Here is a 12,883-nt window from a genome sequence, read left to right on the forward strand (position 1 = left end):
GAGCTGAAGTGCTTCCATGTAAGAGATCATTGTCACTTGCTAGATGGTATGCTGAAAGTATCTTTCCAATCTTCACAGTTAATGAAGAATGCTGTTGACTTTTTGGTCCATTCTGGTGCACTGTTTAGTTTTGCGCTGGGAACTAAAACTCGATTATATATCGCTTTGTGTGGCAACAAAGAAAATGTCATCCCAACTGTGTCATTTAGCTGGTGTTCTGCGTCCTAGAGGCTGTGAATGCTGTATTATCCATGTGGCAAATGTTAACAGAATTTTTTGTTGAGTTATGATGCCCAGTGCAAAAAGTTTGAGGATCTTCGGTCACTTATTGTAAGTAATGTGAAAAAAATGCACTTTACTGCATTCTTAGATTTTTACAGGAAAACATGACGGCTGTAGTGGACATATTAAAAAAAACTTGAGTCTGAAAACACTGTTGTCTACCAGGTGTTCAGCATAATTGGTGTAGATGTGACACATCTGCTTGAGTGTAGGCTGGGCGATACTTTTAGTGACTTTGGCACTAGAACATGTTCCATGTTAGAATGCTTGCTGCTTCATAAGCAATTAAATGTTGAAGAGCAATTCAGGAAATGTTACTTTACAATGTATGAGAATTGACTTGCAATGATGCATAGAAATGTCCCTTCACCAACCATGGAATTTGAAGTCAATGAAGCCACACTGTGGTGCTCTGCACTAGTTCTAGGTCCCTTCCGTAAAGGGATATTTTCTCTGGACTTTCAAAAATGCTGCTTTATTTATGATTGCTTCAATAACTCTGAGGGCCTATGCACCCAGTTCAGAAACTGTCCCAAAGAAATGCAATCTTCAGGTACACCAGTATTGGCATGGAAAGCTATTTATTGGCCAGAGTTAGCAAATTGTGTACAGACTGTTTTGACGTTGCCCGTCTAAAGTGCTAATGTTGAGAGGGAATTTTTATAGATAAAAGTTTACATGGGAAGGAAAGACCAAGCGTGCATGACCAAAGACTCACTGAAAAAGTATTATATGGTGTATTACAGTAAGTTTGATTTGTAAAAATTTATTTGGATCTTATAAACATGGTACATATACTGTTTATATACCATCAGTGCAGAGAGAAAGCAATAATAAAAGCAAAAAGTTCCATAAACAATGGAAAAACACTGTTTCTGTTGTTTTTACTGGGACAAAAATGTGTAATGACTGATAAGCACAGTTTTTAAGGTATTGTAAACACTTGAACAAACTGAAAAACCCCATCAGAATTTACCCAGAATGGAAACTCAAAACAGGAAAGCCTAAATATATTACACTGCTGATAAGATCACTTCTGCGATGTGTATTGGGTTCAGAACGGGGATGTTCAGGAGAGGGAGGTGTGTGCTACTCACCAGCTCGGGTTGCTGAAGCTGGTCACAATCTTCTTCTCATCTGTAAAGAAGAAACGTCAAACATTAGGCAATGGAATCCATGCATGCGCACAGCACGCTCAGGCCTCGGCATCGTTCATGGACATGTAGAAGCAGAAACCACCAGAATGTGCAAGAAATAAGTTTGAATATTTGAACTGTTTTGGAATGTAACTATGCTTCATGGACTATATCTATTGATTGACTAATGCTGGTCGTCAGATTACATCCAAGAACTAAAGAACGAGTTCGGAAAAAGCAGGCCACACAACTGGAATTGAAGCCCCTTTCCTCACCTTATTATGGAGAGGGGCATTGCCTCTCAAACAAGCATGATCAGGTAGTTGCTGATCAACAACATTTCTCTCTTTGTTCTCTGCAGACCACAGAATCCACTGAATGCTAGGGAAGATGCTTTCTCTTTTCCTGTTTTCAGGACAAAGAACTGTCTTCAATCTATCAAACCGGTTACATTATCACTATCCAATAATTCCTTAAAATGTGAGTCCAGACAAAAGAAATTCCTATAGGGCTCCATGAGTTGTCTAAATGTGAAATGAGGTGATCTCCAGACCCAACAAAGGAGTTATAAATTGTGTCTTCTTGGAAATATGTATACTACCTATAGCTCTTCCCCGTCTCTGCTGTACACCTGCTCTTTTTGCAGGAAAACCTTATCTTGCTGCTGTTAATTTTGCATCATGTTTGTCCCACCTTTATTGTTGTCATTTATCACACTTTATTTTTATTGTCATTAAATCATCTTTTCTAGCAATTTTTTTCCAAATGGCTTAAATAATTAGCTTTACTGAATGTGAAGGTAGTTGTGGACATGCCAGTACTTATGATAAAAAAGAAGACTTGAGAAGAAGAAAGTGTGCCCTCTGGTGCAAGGGAGGTATGAGGGATGCTACCAAAGTGAAAGGGGAATGGTGCAGCAAAGAACCTGGCTAGAAAGGTCACTACTCCTTAGCCCGTATTCCATGTCCCAATCCTTACTGGGAAGACCTTTACTCCCGTCACCAAACCTATTTACTTTCCAAGCGAAATAAAATGATAACATGCTATCCGGGCTGCCCTGTACTTCTACATGGACATAACAGAGGTGGCCCATGTCATACTTTCAGTTTTCTTTAATGCTCCATCACTTACTGCTTCATCAAGGCGCTTTTGTGGAGCCGTCTAGAGCTGATGTAATAGTCTGGCTCAATGGGAACTTACTGTTCTTGGGTGAGTGAGGGTGAGTGCCTGGGGTCACGCCTCCCTGCCTGGTACGTCGAACACCTGAACCAGCGCTGTTAAAGCTGGTATTACTCACTACGCTATTATGGAGGCAAAGGCTAACAGATTTGCCACTTGTATCTCCTGAGAGAGTAGTACAAGAGTCTACTCAGTCTGAGGAATAACATGGCTCTCACTTTCATCAGAAATTGAAATACCCCGCAGTCAAAGCAGGTTTTCTGGAAGGAGAGGGCTCTTCCCCTAACATACCTAAGAAATTGGTGGAACTTGACTGGGTCATGAAGTGGATGAAGACATTAGTGTCTGCCTTGCGCAGGGGCAGGTGTTCACTGGTTTATTTCATGATGTCATAGACATTTGTGCCTTTCCCTGTATGAGTCTTCAGTTAACAGTAGAAATAGATGACTTTTTCAATCAGTATCAGCAGCAAGAACCTACATTTTTTCCTCTTCTTTCAGCTGTTTGGAAGCTGCAGTCTAACCAATGGAAAGAGATGGACCTTTCATAGATTACTCACACAATGAGACTATTACAGAATTATTCTAAGTGCTTCCTGCATGTAGTCAAGATTGATCCCCTGAAGGTGCAATTTCGTCTTAGAAAGTGGTATTTCCAGTTGTTGCGGACAAGAAGGTGAAGTAGGCAGTTAAGTCCCTCCATTCCACCTTAAACTTTCATATTTGGGAAAGTACCTATTGAATTACATAATTTTCTAGGTCTATGAGGGTCTGATTCACAAAGATAAATTTACGCTTTTGTGTAAGTTCATGTTTGTTTTGTAATTCACAAAACTATGATTGAATGGTAAGTTTATGACTGCTGAGACTCTACAGTCGGTGCAGAGAACCTCACACAGAAAAAGATAGTCATGTCGTATCATTTTATGTGCCGAGTTCTTTGCCCCAAATTCAGAATTTCTGCAGTTGTAAACTTACTATTAAATTGGAGTTGTGTGAATTCAAAAACAAATGTAAACTTACATCAAAGTGTTGGTTTACCTTTGTGAATTAGGCCTCAATGATTGGCAGATCAGGTGCATCAAGGAGAAGACTTCACATCAACATTATAGTTGATGGATGTTATACCTGACAGCTTTAGGATGGTCTTCCTCCAACCTTTAGCAAGCCTCCCTCCATTTTTCTCTACTTATTTTTGCTGGCTTTAGGACTCTACGCACCTTACCACTGCTAATTGGTTTTAAAGGGCTTGTGCTCTCTCATCTAAATATGGTAACATTGGCCCATACCCAATTGGCATATTTAATTTGTTTATAAGCCCCTCGTAAATGGCACTACTTGTGCGCAGGGTCTGTAAAGTAAATGCTACCAGTGGGCCAGCAGCACTGATTGGGCCACTCATACAGGGAGCCCATTAACCATGTGTCAGGCCTGCCAATTGCAGTGCTTGTGTGTGTCTGCAGTTTATTGCCACATCGACTAGGCGTTTAAAACTACTGCCCATGTCTTAAACTCCCCTTTTACTGCATAAAAGTCACCATTAAGGAAGGCCCTTGGTAACCCAAAGAGCAGAGCACTACATAAGACAAGGCTGGACATGTACTTCCATGTTTGACATGTCCTGCTAGTGACAAACAGATGTTTTTCACTGCTGTTAGCTCTACTCCTCTCGTCGACTGGAATTGAAAACTCCTTAAAATACCATTAAGCTGTGATTTATGATCAGTAAGGAGTAGCTTTTTATGACTCCTATCTTTGGAATGGTTTATTGGTAAGGTAGGATTTAATATTGCTATTTAAAAAATGCCACTTTTCCCAGCTTCCAACATGTTGTGGAAAGTATACAGAGACTGCTGACTGTGGCTGCCGCATTCTTCTCTGACATAATGATATCTGAAAAATGTTTTTTGTTATGAGATGCCAACTTCACCAGGCATAAATATTCCACAACTTATCTGCAATATTTTCCTCTTTAGAATTGCTTTGATTTTCATCCTACGGAGTCTTGGATCTTCACATAAAATTTCTTGTCCTGTTGATTTTCTCCTATATTTTCCTCAGAAGAGACTGAAACGTCAACACCCTAAACCCAATTCCTTTTTAGTCTCCGTTAAGATTAAATTTGGGAGATTTTGTTCCTATGGCCAGGACAGTCTCCAAATTGTATACTAGCAGAAATGGGCTACTTTGCACTAATAACTAGCAAACTCTGTCAACAATCTTTTTCTGTCCAGTTATCACTGCTGTTTAAGTACCTTTTTCATTTTGAATCCCTTAAGAAACCACCTTTCTATGAGTGAAATATAATCATTTAAGAGATACACGCCATTGCATTGATTTATTTCTCCTTTTCTAAATATTATTGAATATTGTGCTCTGAATTGGTTTCTTGATCTCATGATTAAACGTCTAGTAAGTAATCAGAGATCTTTACCTAAGTATCTATTTAAGTACCTTCCTTGTATGCAATATTACCCAAAACGTATTCACCAAATCTCACAATAGTATATTGGGGCACCCATTTATACATACATACTTTTAGAAAGTGGATATTTCTCTACTTGTACTACTATGTGTGACTTACATCCTGTCTCAAAATACATACAAGGGCTAGATGACATATCCCTTTGTGCATTCCTTCTAAACAGCCACAGATGCAGGAAAGTGGTGGGTGTGATTTCCTGGGCAGATGGGAGGAGGGGGCTCATCCTAACACTTCATAGAGTAGTGGCGTGACCCCATACAATGAACTGATAACCCCCACTGGTAGTCTGGAGTCAGGGTTGAGATTGAAATGGATATTGAGGAATTTTAAAACCACTCTTTAAAGTTTCCCTCACATCAGAGGCCCATTTGGGTATATGTACTGGGTCTCTGGGCCCCATCAAATCAGACACTTCTAGACCTGTGTGGAAAGTGTGGCACAATGGTTAGAGCGGCAGACCCTGATTCAGAGATCTAGCCCGGGACCAGGGTTCAATTCCCGCCTCGGCAGGTCTTGGGCTAAATTTCCTCGTACCTGATAATTCTCGCCTCGGTGCCTATTCTAATTCATGGGTCCCACTCTGCAACTCTGGGCAATAGCTTGCTTAATCTTGACAATGGCCCCAACAACACTAGGATGCTTGGCTTCACCTTGGGGGTGCCCAGGAGTGGGCACTTCACTGGGAAAAGCCAGGAAGGGTTCCACAGCGGTATGCATACAAGTGCTGAGATGCCTCATGGGTGATTTGTGCGCTATACAAGTACTTCTACATTTACATTTACAACGAATCTCTGTCAGAAGAACTGAGGTGCTGCTCAAAGGGCGTAACTGGATTGCTTTCCTGGTTGGACTGCTGCCTGCTTGTTGACATGCTGCATGCGGCTCTCTGACTCTGCTGAAGCAGAACTGAAGCCGGCCTCCCCTTCAAAGTGATCTCCTAGGGCTTTTTAACATGCCTCCTGTTTCTGAAGTCTAAGGGATACAAAAGACTTCCTACAGTTCCACCGGTGCTGCTGGACTCTGCCTTTTAGGATGCATGATTTCGGTCCAGGAAAGACATGGCTTGGCAGTTCGGGCCGGACTATTCCCATGAGGCACAAGGTCAAGACTGATTTGCATATGGCCATGTCTGAACTGGGGTTGCGTGGTGAGCAAACAAACAATGGATTAAACCCAGATCTGTGACTGGGGGTGAATGTTTTGCCAATGTGCAACATTCCTTCCATCATCTTGTGTGTTTTACGGGATGACTTAGGGCATAGGAATAGAAGGAGCCTGGAGAGTGCGCACCCCGCAGCGGATCTACCTAGACTCAGCACTCGGTCCCTCATGGAGCAAGCATCCCCGGCTTGGGACGGCTCAGGGCATAGGGATCAAAGGAGGAGCCTGAAGAGCACGCACCCCACAGCGGATCTACCTAGACTCAGCACACAGTACTTCACAGAGCAAGCATCCCCGGATGAAGCCGCAGCCTAACTCTGCCCCCTCAGGCTTTCTGCATAACAACGCAGAGGGTATTGTGGGAGTGTTTTCATTTTACAGTGTTGCACTGACTTTTACATTATACTTTGTACACATGGCGATGGGATTTTGCCCGCACATGTGAGCGGGTTGAGAGTGAGGCCATCGGCATGGCAATGTCCCCTCAAGCATGATGGCAGCGCCAATGCAGCCTTGATGGTCAGTTATATTTGGCACTCTCTTTGTGTGTGTTCACATCTATTTCACAATGGGCGGCGTCGAGAAACCTCACTGGATTTCTCCAGGCGCATTTCTGCACTGTTTGTCATTGAGTCATCTGCCTGCACATGGGAACTAAGAGCGTGCCACTTGACACCATTTTTCTATCTATGGGCAGCATCTGCTTCTGGTTCCCTAACTGCTAAATGGCGGCCCACATAAATACCATTACTTTGAAGTCTGCCCCCGGCTTGCTGTTGCTGTTGCACTAGCTAAAGAAAGACCTCGATCCTCGAAGGAAGCAAAAGATAAAATTGAAAAAGGACCAAAAACAACAACTGTTTTATTGAAACAGAAACAGGACTACTCCTGACCAGCCCAGTCAATGGACAGAGACACAGGACTATCCGGATGGCTATGATGTCCACTCCTATGAGGTGGCCATCTTGGACTGTCTACCTCTCTACCTATACAGGTCAGAACCTCAATCGAAAATGTTATTAAAATGTAATTACATCATCTTGAGTTATCTATATCTCAATCCTTACTGCCACAGCTACACCCCCAATCCTCAATTTGCCTGCCTCAGTGCTATTACGCTACTTCATCCATCTCCTACTACTCCCCTGCACAAACTTAAGCCACCACCACAGCTCACCGACCCCAAGATAAATTAGGCCTACGACCCAACGGTTGAGAATTTGCTTCCTTCTTGTCTCAGAAGACCGCAACCATAAAGAAGGGCCTTCTCAACGATCTAATCACACACTCTGTCGCATACATGAATCCCTCACCATCCCTTCTAATTTCCCCACACCGAATCTCATCAAAGTTCGATTTAAAAAACAATGCATCTTGGTCATCCTTCGATTCCTATAATGAAGAATCTATTTTTAAAATGCTGCCTGCCTTAAATCCTGCCAATCACTTCATGGACCCTCTCCCAGCAAACCTTGTAAAATACTTCACCCCGCTGGTACTACCTCTCTGGACCAAGATCATAAATAACTCTTTACGCCAAGGCTGCATCCCTGACACCCTCAAGGCCGGGCAGGTATCCCCCATTCTAAAGAAACCCACAGCTGAAACTGCGGACTTAAACAATTACCATCTTATATCCAACATCCCTACCCTGGCCAAACTCTTATAAAAGTGTGAACACCTCCAGCTGCTAAGACGTATTGAACAGTTTAACCTACTAAACAAATACCAACCAGGTTTCCATGCAGGCCACAGCACAGAATCAGCCATGACCCATATAATTGACAATGCCCTACAAATCTTATATCAGAACGGTGCCTGCTTACTCATCTTGCTAGGCCTTTCCTCGGCCTTTGACACAGTCAAATATGATAATCTGATTGACCTTCCAAAACACATAATGGGATTAGGTGGATCAGTTCGAAGTTGGCTTACTTTGTTCCTCCAAAACAGATCACAACGATTCAAGGTCGATCACTCCCTGTCCAAACCTGTCCCAGTAACTTTAGGAATCCCACAAGGGTCTGAATTATCTCCGACATTGTTCAATCTTTTCATGGAACCCGTTACTGAAATTCTCTACTCGTCCAACGTGCAATATCACATGTACGCTGATGAAACACAATTACATCTTAAGATCCATACCCTAGAAGACATCAAATCTCTCAACACTATTCTCGGAAAAACTCAGACAAGACTGGCAGAAAATCATCTAAAACTGAATGCCCTCAAAACCGAAATCCTCCTAATCGCTCCCCCTGCCCAAGTACCGATAATGCAAGATTGAATCAAACACCTTACTGCACTCAACTGCCAACCTCTCATCGTTGATTCAGCAAACTCTTTGGGAATATCACTGGACAGAACCTCAATATGCAAAAACACATCAGCAACACAACAAAAGGAGCAAACTTTCAGATAAACATTTCGAGAAAACTGAAACCTTTCCAGCCGGATAGATATTTCAAGCTGGCAGTACAAGCTCTAGTCATCCCAAGAGTGGATTACGGAAGTGTCTCTCTCTGCGGCCTACCGAAAGCGGCAACAGCCCCTCTAAGAGCCTCAATCAACGCCGCAGCAAGGCTCATCACTGGTTCCAAAAGAAGTTCCCACATATCCCCTGACCTAAAATCCCTTAATTGGCTACCTTTTGAAGCCAGAATTCATTTGAAAATAACATGTATGACACATAAAGCCATTCATCACAATACACCCAGCTATCTGGCTCAGAAATGGGTGCCCTCTTGTGGTGTCAGATCCTCAAGAAGTGCTAACAACCTTCCACTGAAACCAGAAAGATTCAAAAAGAAAAAATCATATAACCGGTCATTTTCATGTATGGTCCCCCGGAATTGGAATGCTCTATCCCCAGAAACCAGACTTAATCCATCTACTGCATTTTTCAAAAAAGAAGTGAAATCGCTCCTCATGGCTCAATTCACTTGACCAGGGACCACTTTCATTTTGCGACCCAACGTATCCTCTACGTGAAACTTTATAATATCCACTGCCCAGCCAGGTATCCTAGATACTGTATCTATATTATGCTTGATATACAGCGAACGCCTTGTTTTGTATTATATACCTTGTATCAACGATAGGATGATTACACTACTATTGTCTATCAGCGATCTTGATGCTATTTACCTTGTTTTTATGTAACTAAGACAATTACCTTGTAAAGCGCTCTGATATCTGCAAGGATCTGGTTGGCACTCTATAAAACTCTCAAAATAAATACAATAAATACAAATAAAAACAGATACTTTTCAGTCTTTTCACTGGTGATTAAAACTGAAATCCTTCCCCATGCAGTTCTTTTTCATTGCCACTTTTGATGCTTTATCATGAACCTGTGCGCTTGTGCAGGGCGCGGCTGTACACCTGTCTTCATGCATATTAGTGCATTGCCTAAAGCGCATAGATTTATTTGTAAGCAGAGTAGATGAACCACTTATTACCGAGTCTGAACATTACTGAGGTACTCACCTTCCTCCTCTGATCTTCTGCACCTGGCGCAGCATATCAGACAACAGACTATTAGAGCAAAGACGAGGAGGAATCCCAGAAATCCACCCACGACAGGGGCAGCGATGGAGATTGCGCTGTACACGGTCATTGCTGCCTCTGTAGTTTTTTCTAGAAAAACAAAGCTTGTGGTCAGGTACTTACAATCACTTTCAGTGAAATTGCAGGCATTTTAATGGGCATGTGATTTTTTACAAAATATAAAGTAGCTCAGAAGATTTATATAGTTTCAAAGTCTCCCATACATCCTTACTCTCCTTTTCTATGTGCCAGATTCTGCCAATTGTAATAACTCATATTGTATTTTTAGGCTGGGAATGAATCACCCATTATAACCGATACGGAGTGTATGTCCTATTTCCACCGAAATGATGCAGTTCACAAAAGGGCTATGTGTTTTTCATACATGCATAATCAAAGCAGCATAACAAATTTTATACAAATGTATGCAAAAAATTAACAAGGTTTATTTTTCTAAATATATCAGCTGGTAAGTTTAATTAGGACCTGGTAAAATGTTGATTATGCCAGCGTAATCTCGAGTAATGTACAACATTTTGCGCTATGCTTAGTATGCAAATTACCCCGAATAATGAAATGATGCCAGGATCAGTTACTTCAAGACAGTTCGGGTAAAAATCTTATTGCAGGAGCCAAGAAACAACACGAGCAACAGCAACTAGCTGTTGTTTGTGGTACTTGTGTTTTTTACACTATGTTTTAGTGTGAAATACATCCTCATATGCAAGGTGAACGCAAAGGCACATTCCACGTCTAAATTCCAGATTTCATTTTGCATACATTTTTTTGAGAATTTTTACGAACACCCTCAACTGTGCACACGGCACAGCCTTCCTTTTAATGCACAATTCAAAATTATTTTCAATTGTGTCCAAAGCAGAGGAGCAGGCCCTGCTCTGAAGAGAATCAAGTTACTTGGAGAACCAGGGAGACATTTGACTGCTGACATAAAACACAAAACAAAAGCAGGAGGTGTGAGGTGCTGCGGAGCAACATACATCACTGCCCGACTGCTGCTGACGAGTCTTATTATTACTTGAAAAACGTGGAAAGGTTTTACGGAAAGAAAAGAATCTAAGGTTAGGGTAATAAATGTAATTAGATGGGGAGAGGTCAGAGAATCGTAGAAGGGGAACTCATGTGGAAACGTGTGTATTTTTTACATGCTAAATCACAGATACTGTTTGCGCAGATTTTGGGATGCTAGATAAATCAATACAGCAAGATGCAAAGAGTATATTCGCAAGCAGTCAAAGGAAAACTGCTTCATGAGGCAGGGGGAATTTTTTTTAAATGCACGTGGATGTGCTGTGGATGCAGAGAAAGAGGTCTGCAATGGAATGGAGACATTGATTTCTGTAACTTCCGCCATAGATTCTCACCCAATAAAGATACACGGGTTACCAAAAACATAAGAACTGGTCCTGCTCCCCAAGTGCTTTAAATACAGTGCTTTGTTCCCAATTCCGATTAGGATCTACGTGGATGAAAATGCTGGTCTAGAGGGCTTTGGTAACCTAGAAAATATTGGACCATCCTTTGACAATGCTCTAATAATCTACCTCAGGAGTCATGGTTTGCAAAGGATTTTGATATAAATACTTAGAAAGCATTTTCTTGACTAGGAAGTCAGTCTGCAAAAAAAGGACAAAGAGGGACTTTAGCATTGGAAGTCTGAAATGAAAACCACACGCTAGTTGCTTCTTACTCTGTTTATATATTGCTTGTTTTTTTAGGTTCAGATGATATTTTATTTGAATGTATTATTTGTAGTGTTTATTTCTGATCTTTTTACTTTGAATCTTCATTGTCTAGGTTATTTTATGTTTTAATGACATAATGTGATACATTCTCTATTGCAGTTTTAATAGTTGTAAGTGCTTTTAGCATTAAAGCAACTAATTGTATATATAAGAAATCAGGTTTGACAGATTTAGATATGGTCTGGGTCTTGTGGACACAACTTACCAAATACGAATTCATTTCAATAGTCAATCAAATATCTTCTGAGCTTGTGCCCCTCAGTTGAATATGGCTTTATTAAATTGTAGATTTTAGGCTCGACCTGGAAGCTGGTGTTTATTTCTTGGCAAAGAGAAACTCAAAACCCATTGATTGATTACATCTTTATTCTTTATTCTGGATTGAAACTAGCAATGAAATTTGAAATTAATCAAATTACCTGAAGTGATCGTAATCAAATCTTTGTTACCCAGTGGTAGCTCCTTCGCTATGGCGGAGGAGCTTCACCCCCCCTGCTGGGAGCCAGCTGAGGGAAACAGGAAAAATAAAATGATGACATGCCATGATAACAGCAGAGAAGGTGTAGTGCACGGTGTAAATGCGCATGTCAGTATGGCCGGCTGTCTAAGGCTGACCAAACCGTCATACACACTTAGAACTCTCTCCAGCCGAGCTGTACCGCACAGCCCGGTGGAGAAAACGCAAGAAGAGGCATAGGCTCCGAGGCCTGAGTGAATATAGCTCCTTATAATGCATAGGTCCAGGTTGGGACTAGCTAGAAAAATGATTCAAGGACTTCTTGTAATAGGAATTTTAAATCCAACGTAATGCTCAGGCCAATTACTGAGCTGCTCTCATGCTGTATTAACAGTGTGAGAGTTGCGTCTTGATTGGCTCTTGGAGCCTGCGCAGTGTGAACCAGCCTGTGGGGAATCAAAGTCAGGACCGGAGCAGAAGGACCCTGAGACTAGGACTGGCAATGCTGTTTTTTGTGTTATTTACCTGCACCTCTCACACCTCCCTAGCCCCCTCCCCACCACTTGTTATGAAGAGCAGCCGCTACTGATGTTACTTAACGATCACTTGAATTACAATGTCACTCAAGTCATTTATATATGTGGATTAAAGATTGTTGTTATAACGTGATATTATGGTCCCAGCAATCTATTGATTATGTCACTAATCTTATTAATCTTACACCACATTTTCAACAAAGCAGCCTCCTTCATCGCACCCCATCTCCGCGACGTCATCAACTGTTCCTTCAACTCCGCTACCTTCCCGAAAAGCTGGAAACATGCCGAACTCAGAGCCCTTCTGAAAAAACCCACAGCAGACCCCTCTGAACT

General features: G+C 41.7%; 1 protein-coding gene across 2 annotated transcripts in view; it reads right to left on the bottom strand.

Moving 5' to 3' along the window:
• LOC147701291 (uncharacterized) overlaps positions 1 to 12,883 on the bottom strand; it is a 67,987-nt gene that overhangs the window by 26,057 nt on the left and 29,047 nt on the right. The window contains exons 3-4 of one of the 2 annotated variants that reach the window (XM_086928616.1): positions 9,732 to 9,869; positions 1,380 to 1,419 (exon numbers count right to left, since the gene is read on the bottom strand). In XM_086928616.1, the coding sequence (XP_086784742.1) occupies positions 1,380 to 1,419; positions 9,732 to 9,869 (178 nt within the window). Of the gene's footprint in view, positions 1 to 1,379; positions 1,420 to 9,731; positions 9,882 to 12,883 lie in introns of both variants that reach the window. The other variant, XM_086928615.1, reaches the window with a different exon arrangement.

The sequence above is a fragment of the Lissotriton vulgaris genome, chromosome 7 (genome assembly GCF_964263255.1).
Source record: "Lissotriton vulgaris chromosome 7, aLisVul1.2, whole genome shotgun sequence".
In the NCBI taxonomy this organism is placed as follows: Eukaryota; Metazoa; Chordata; class Amphibia; order Caudata; family Salamandridae; genus Lissotriton; species Lissotriton vulgaris.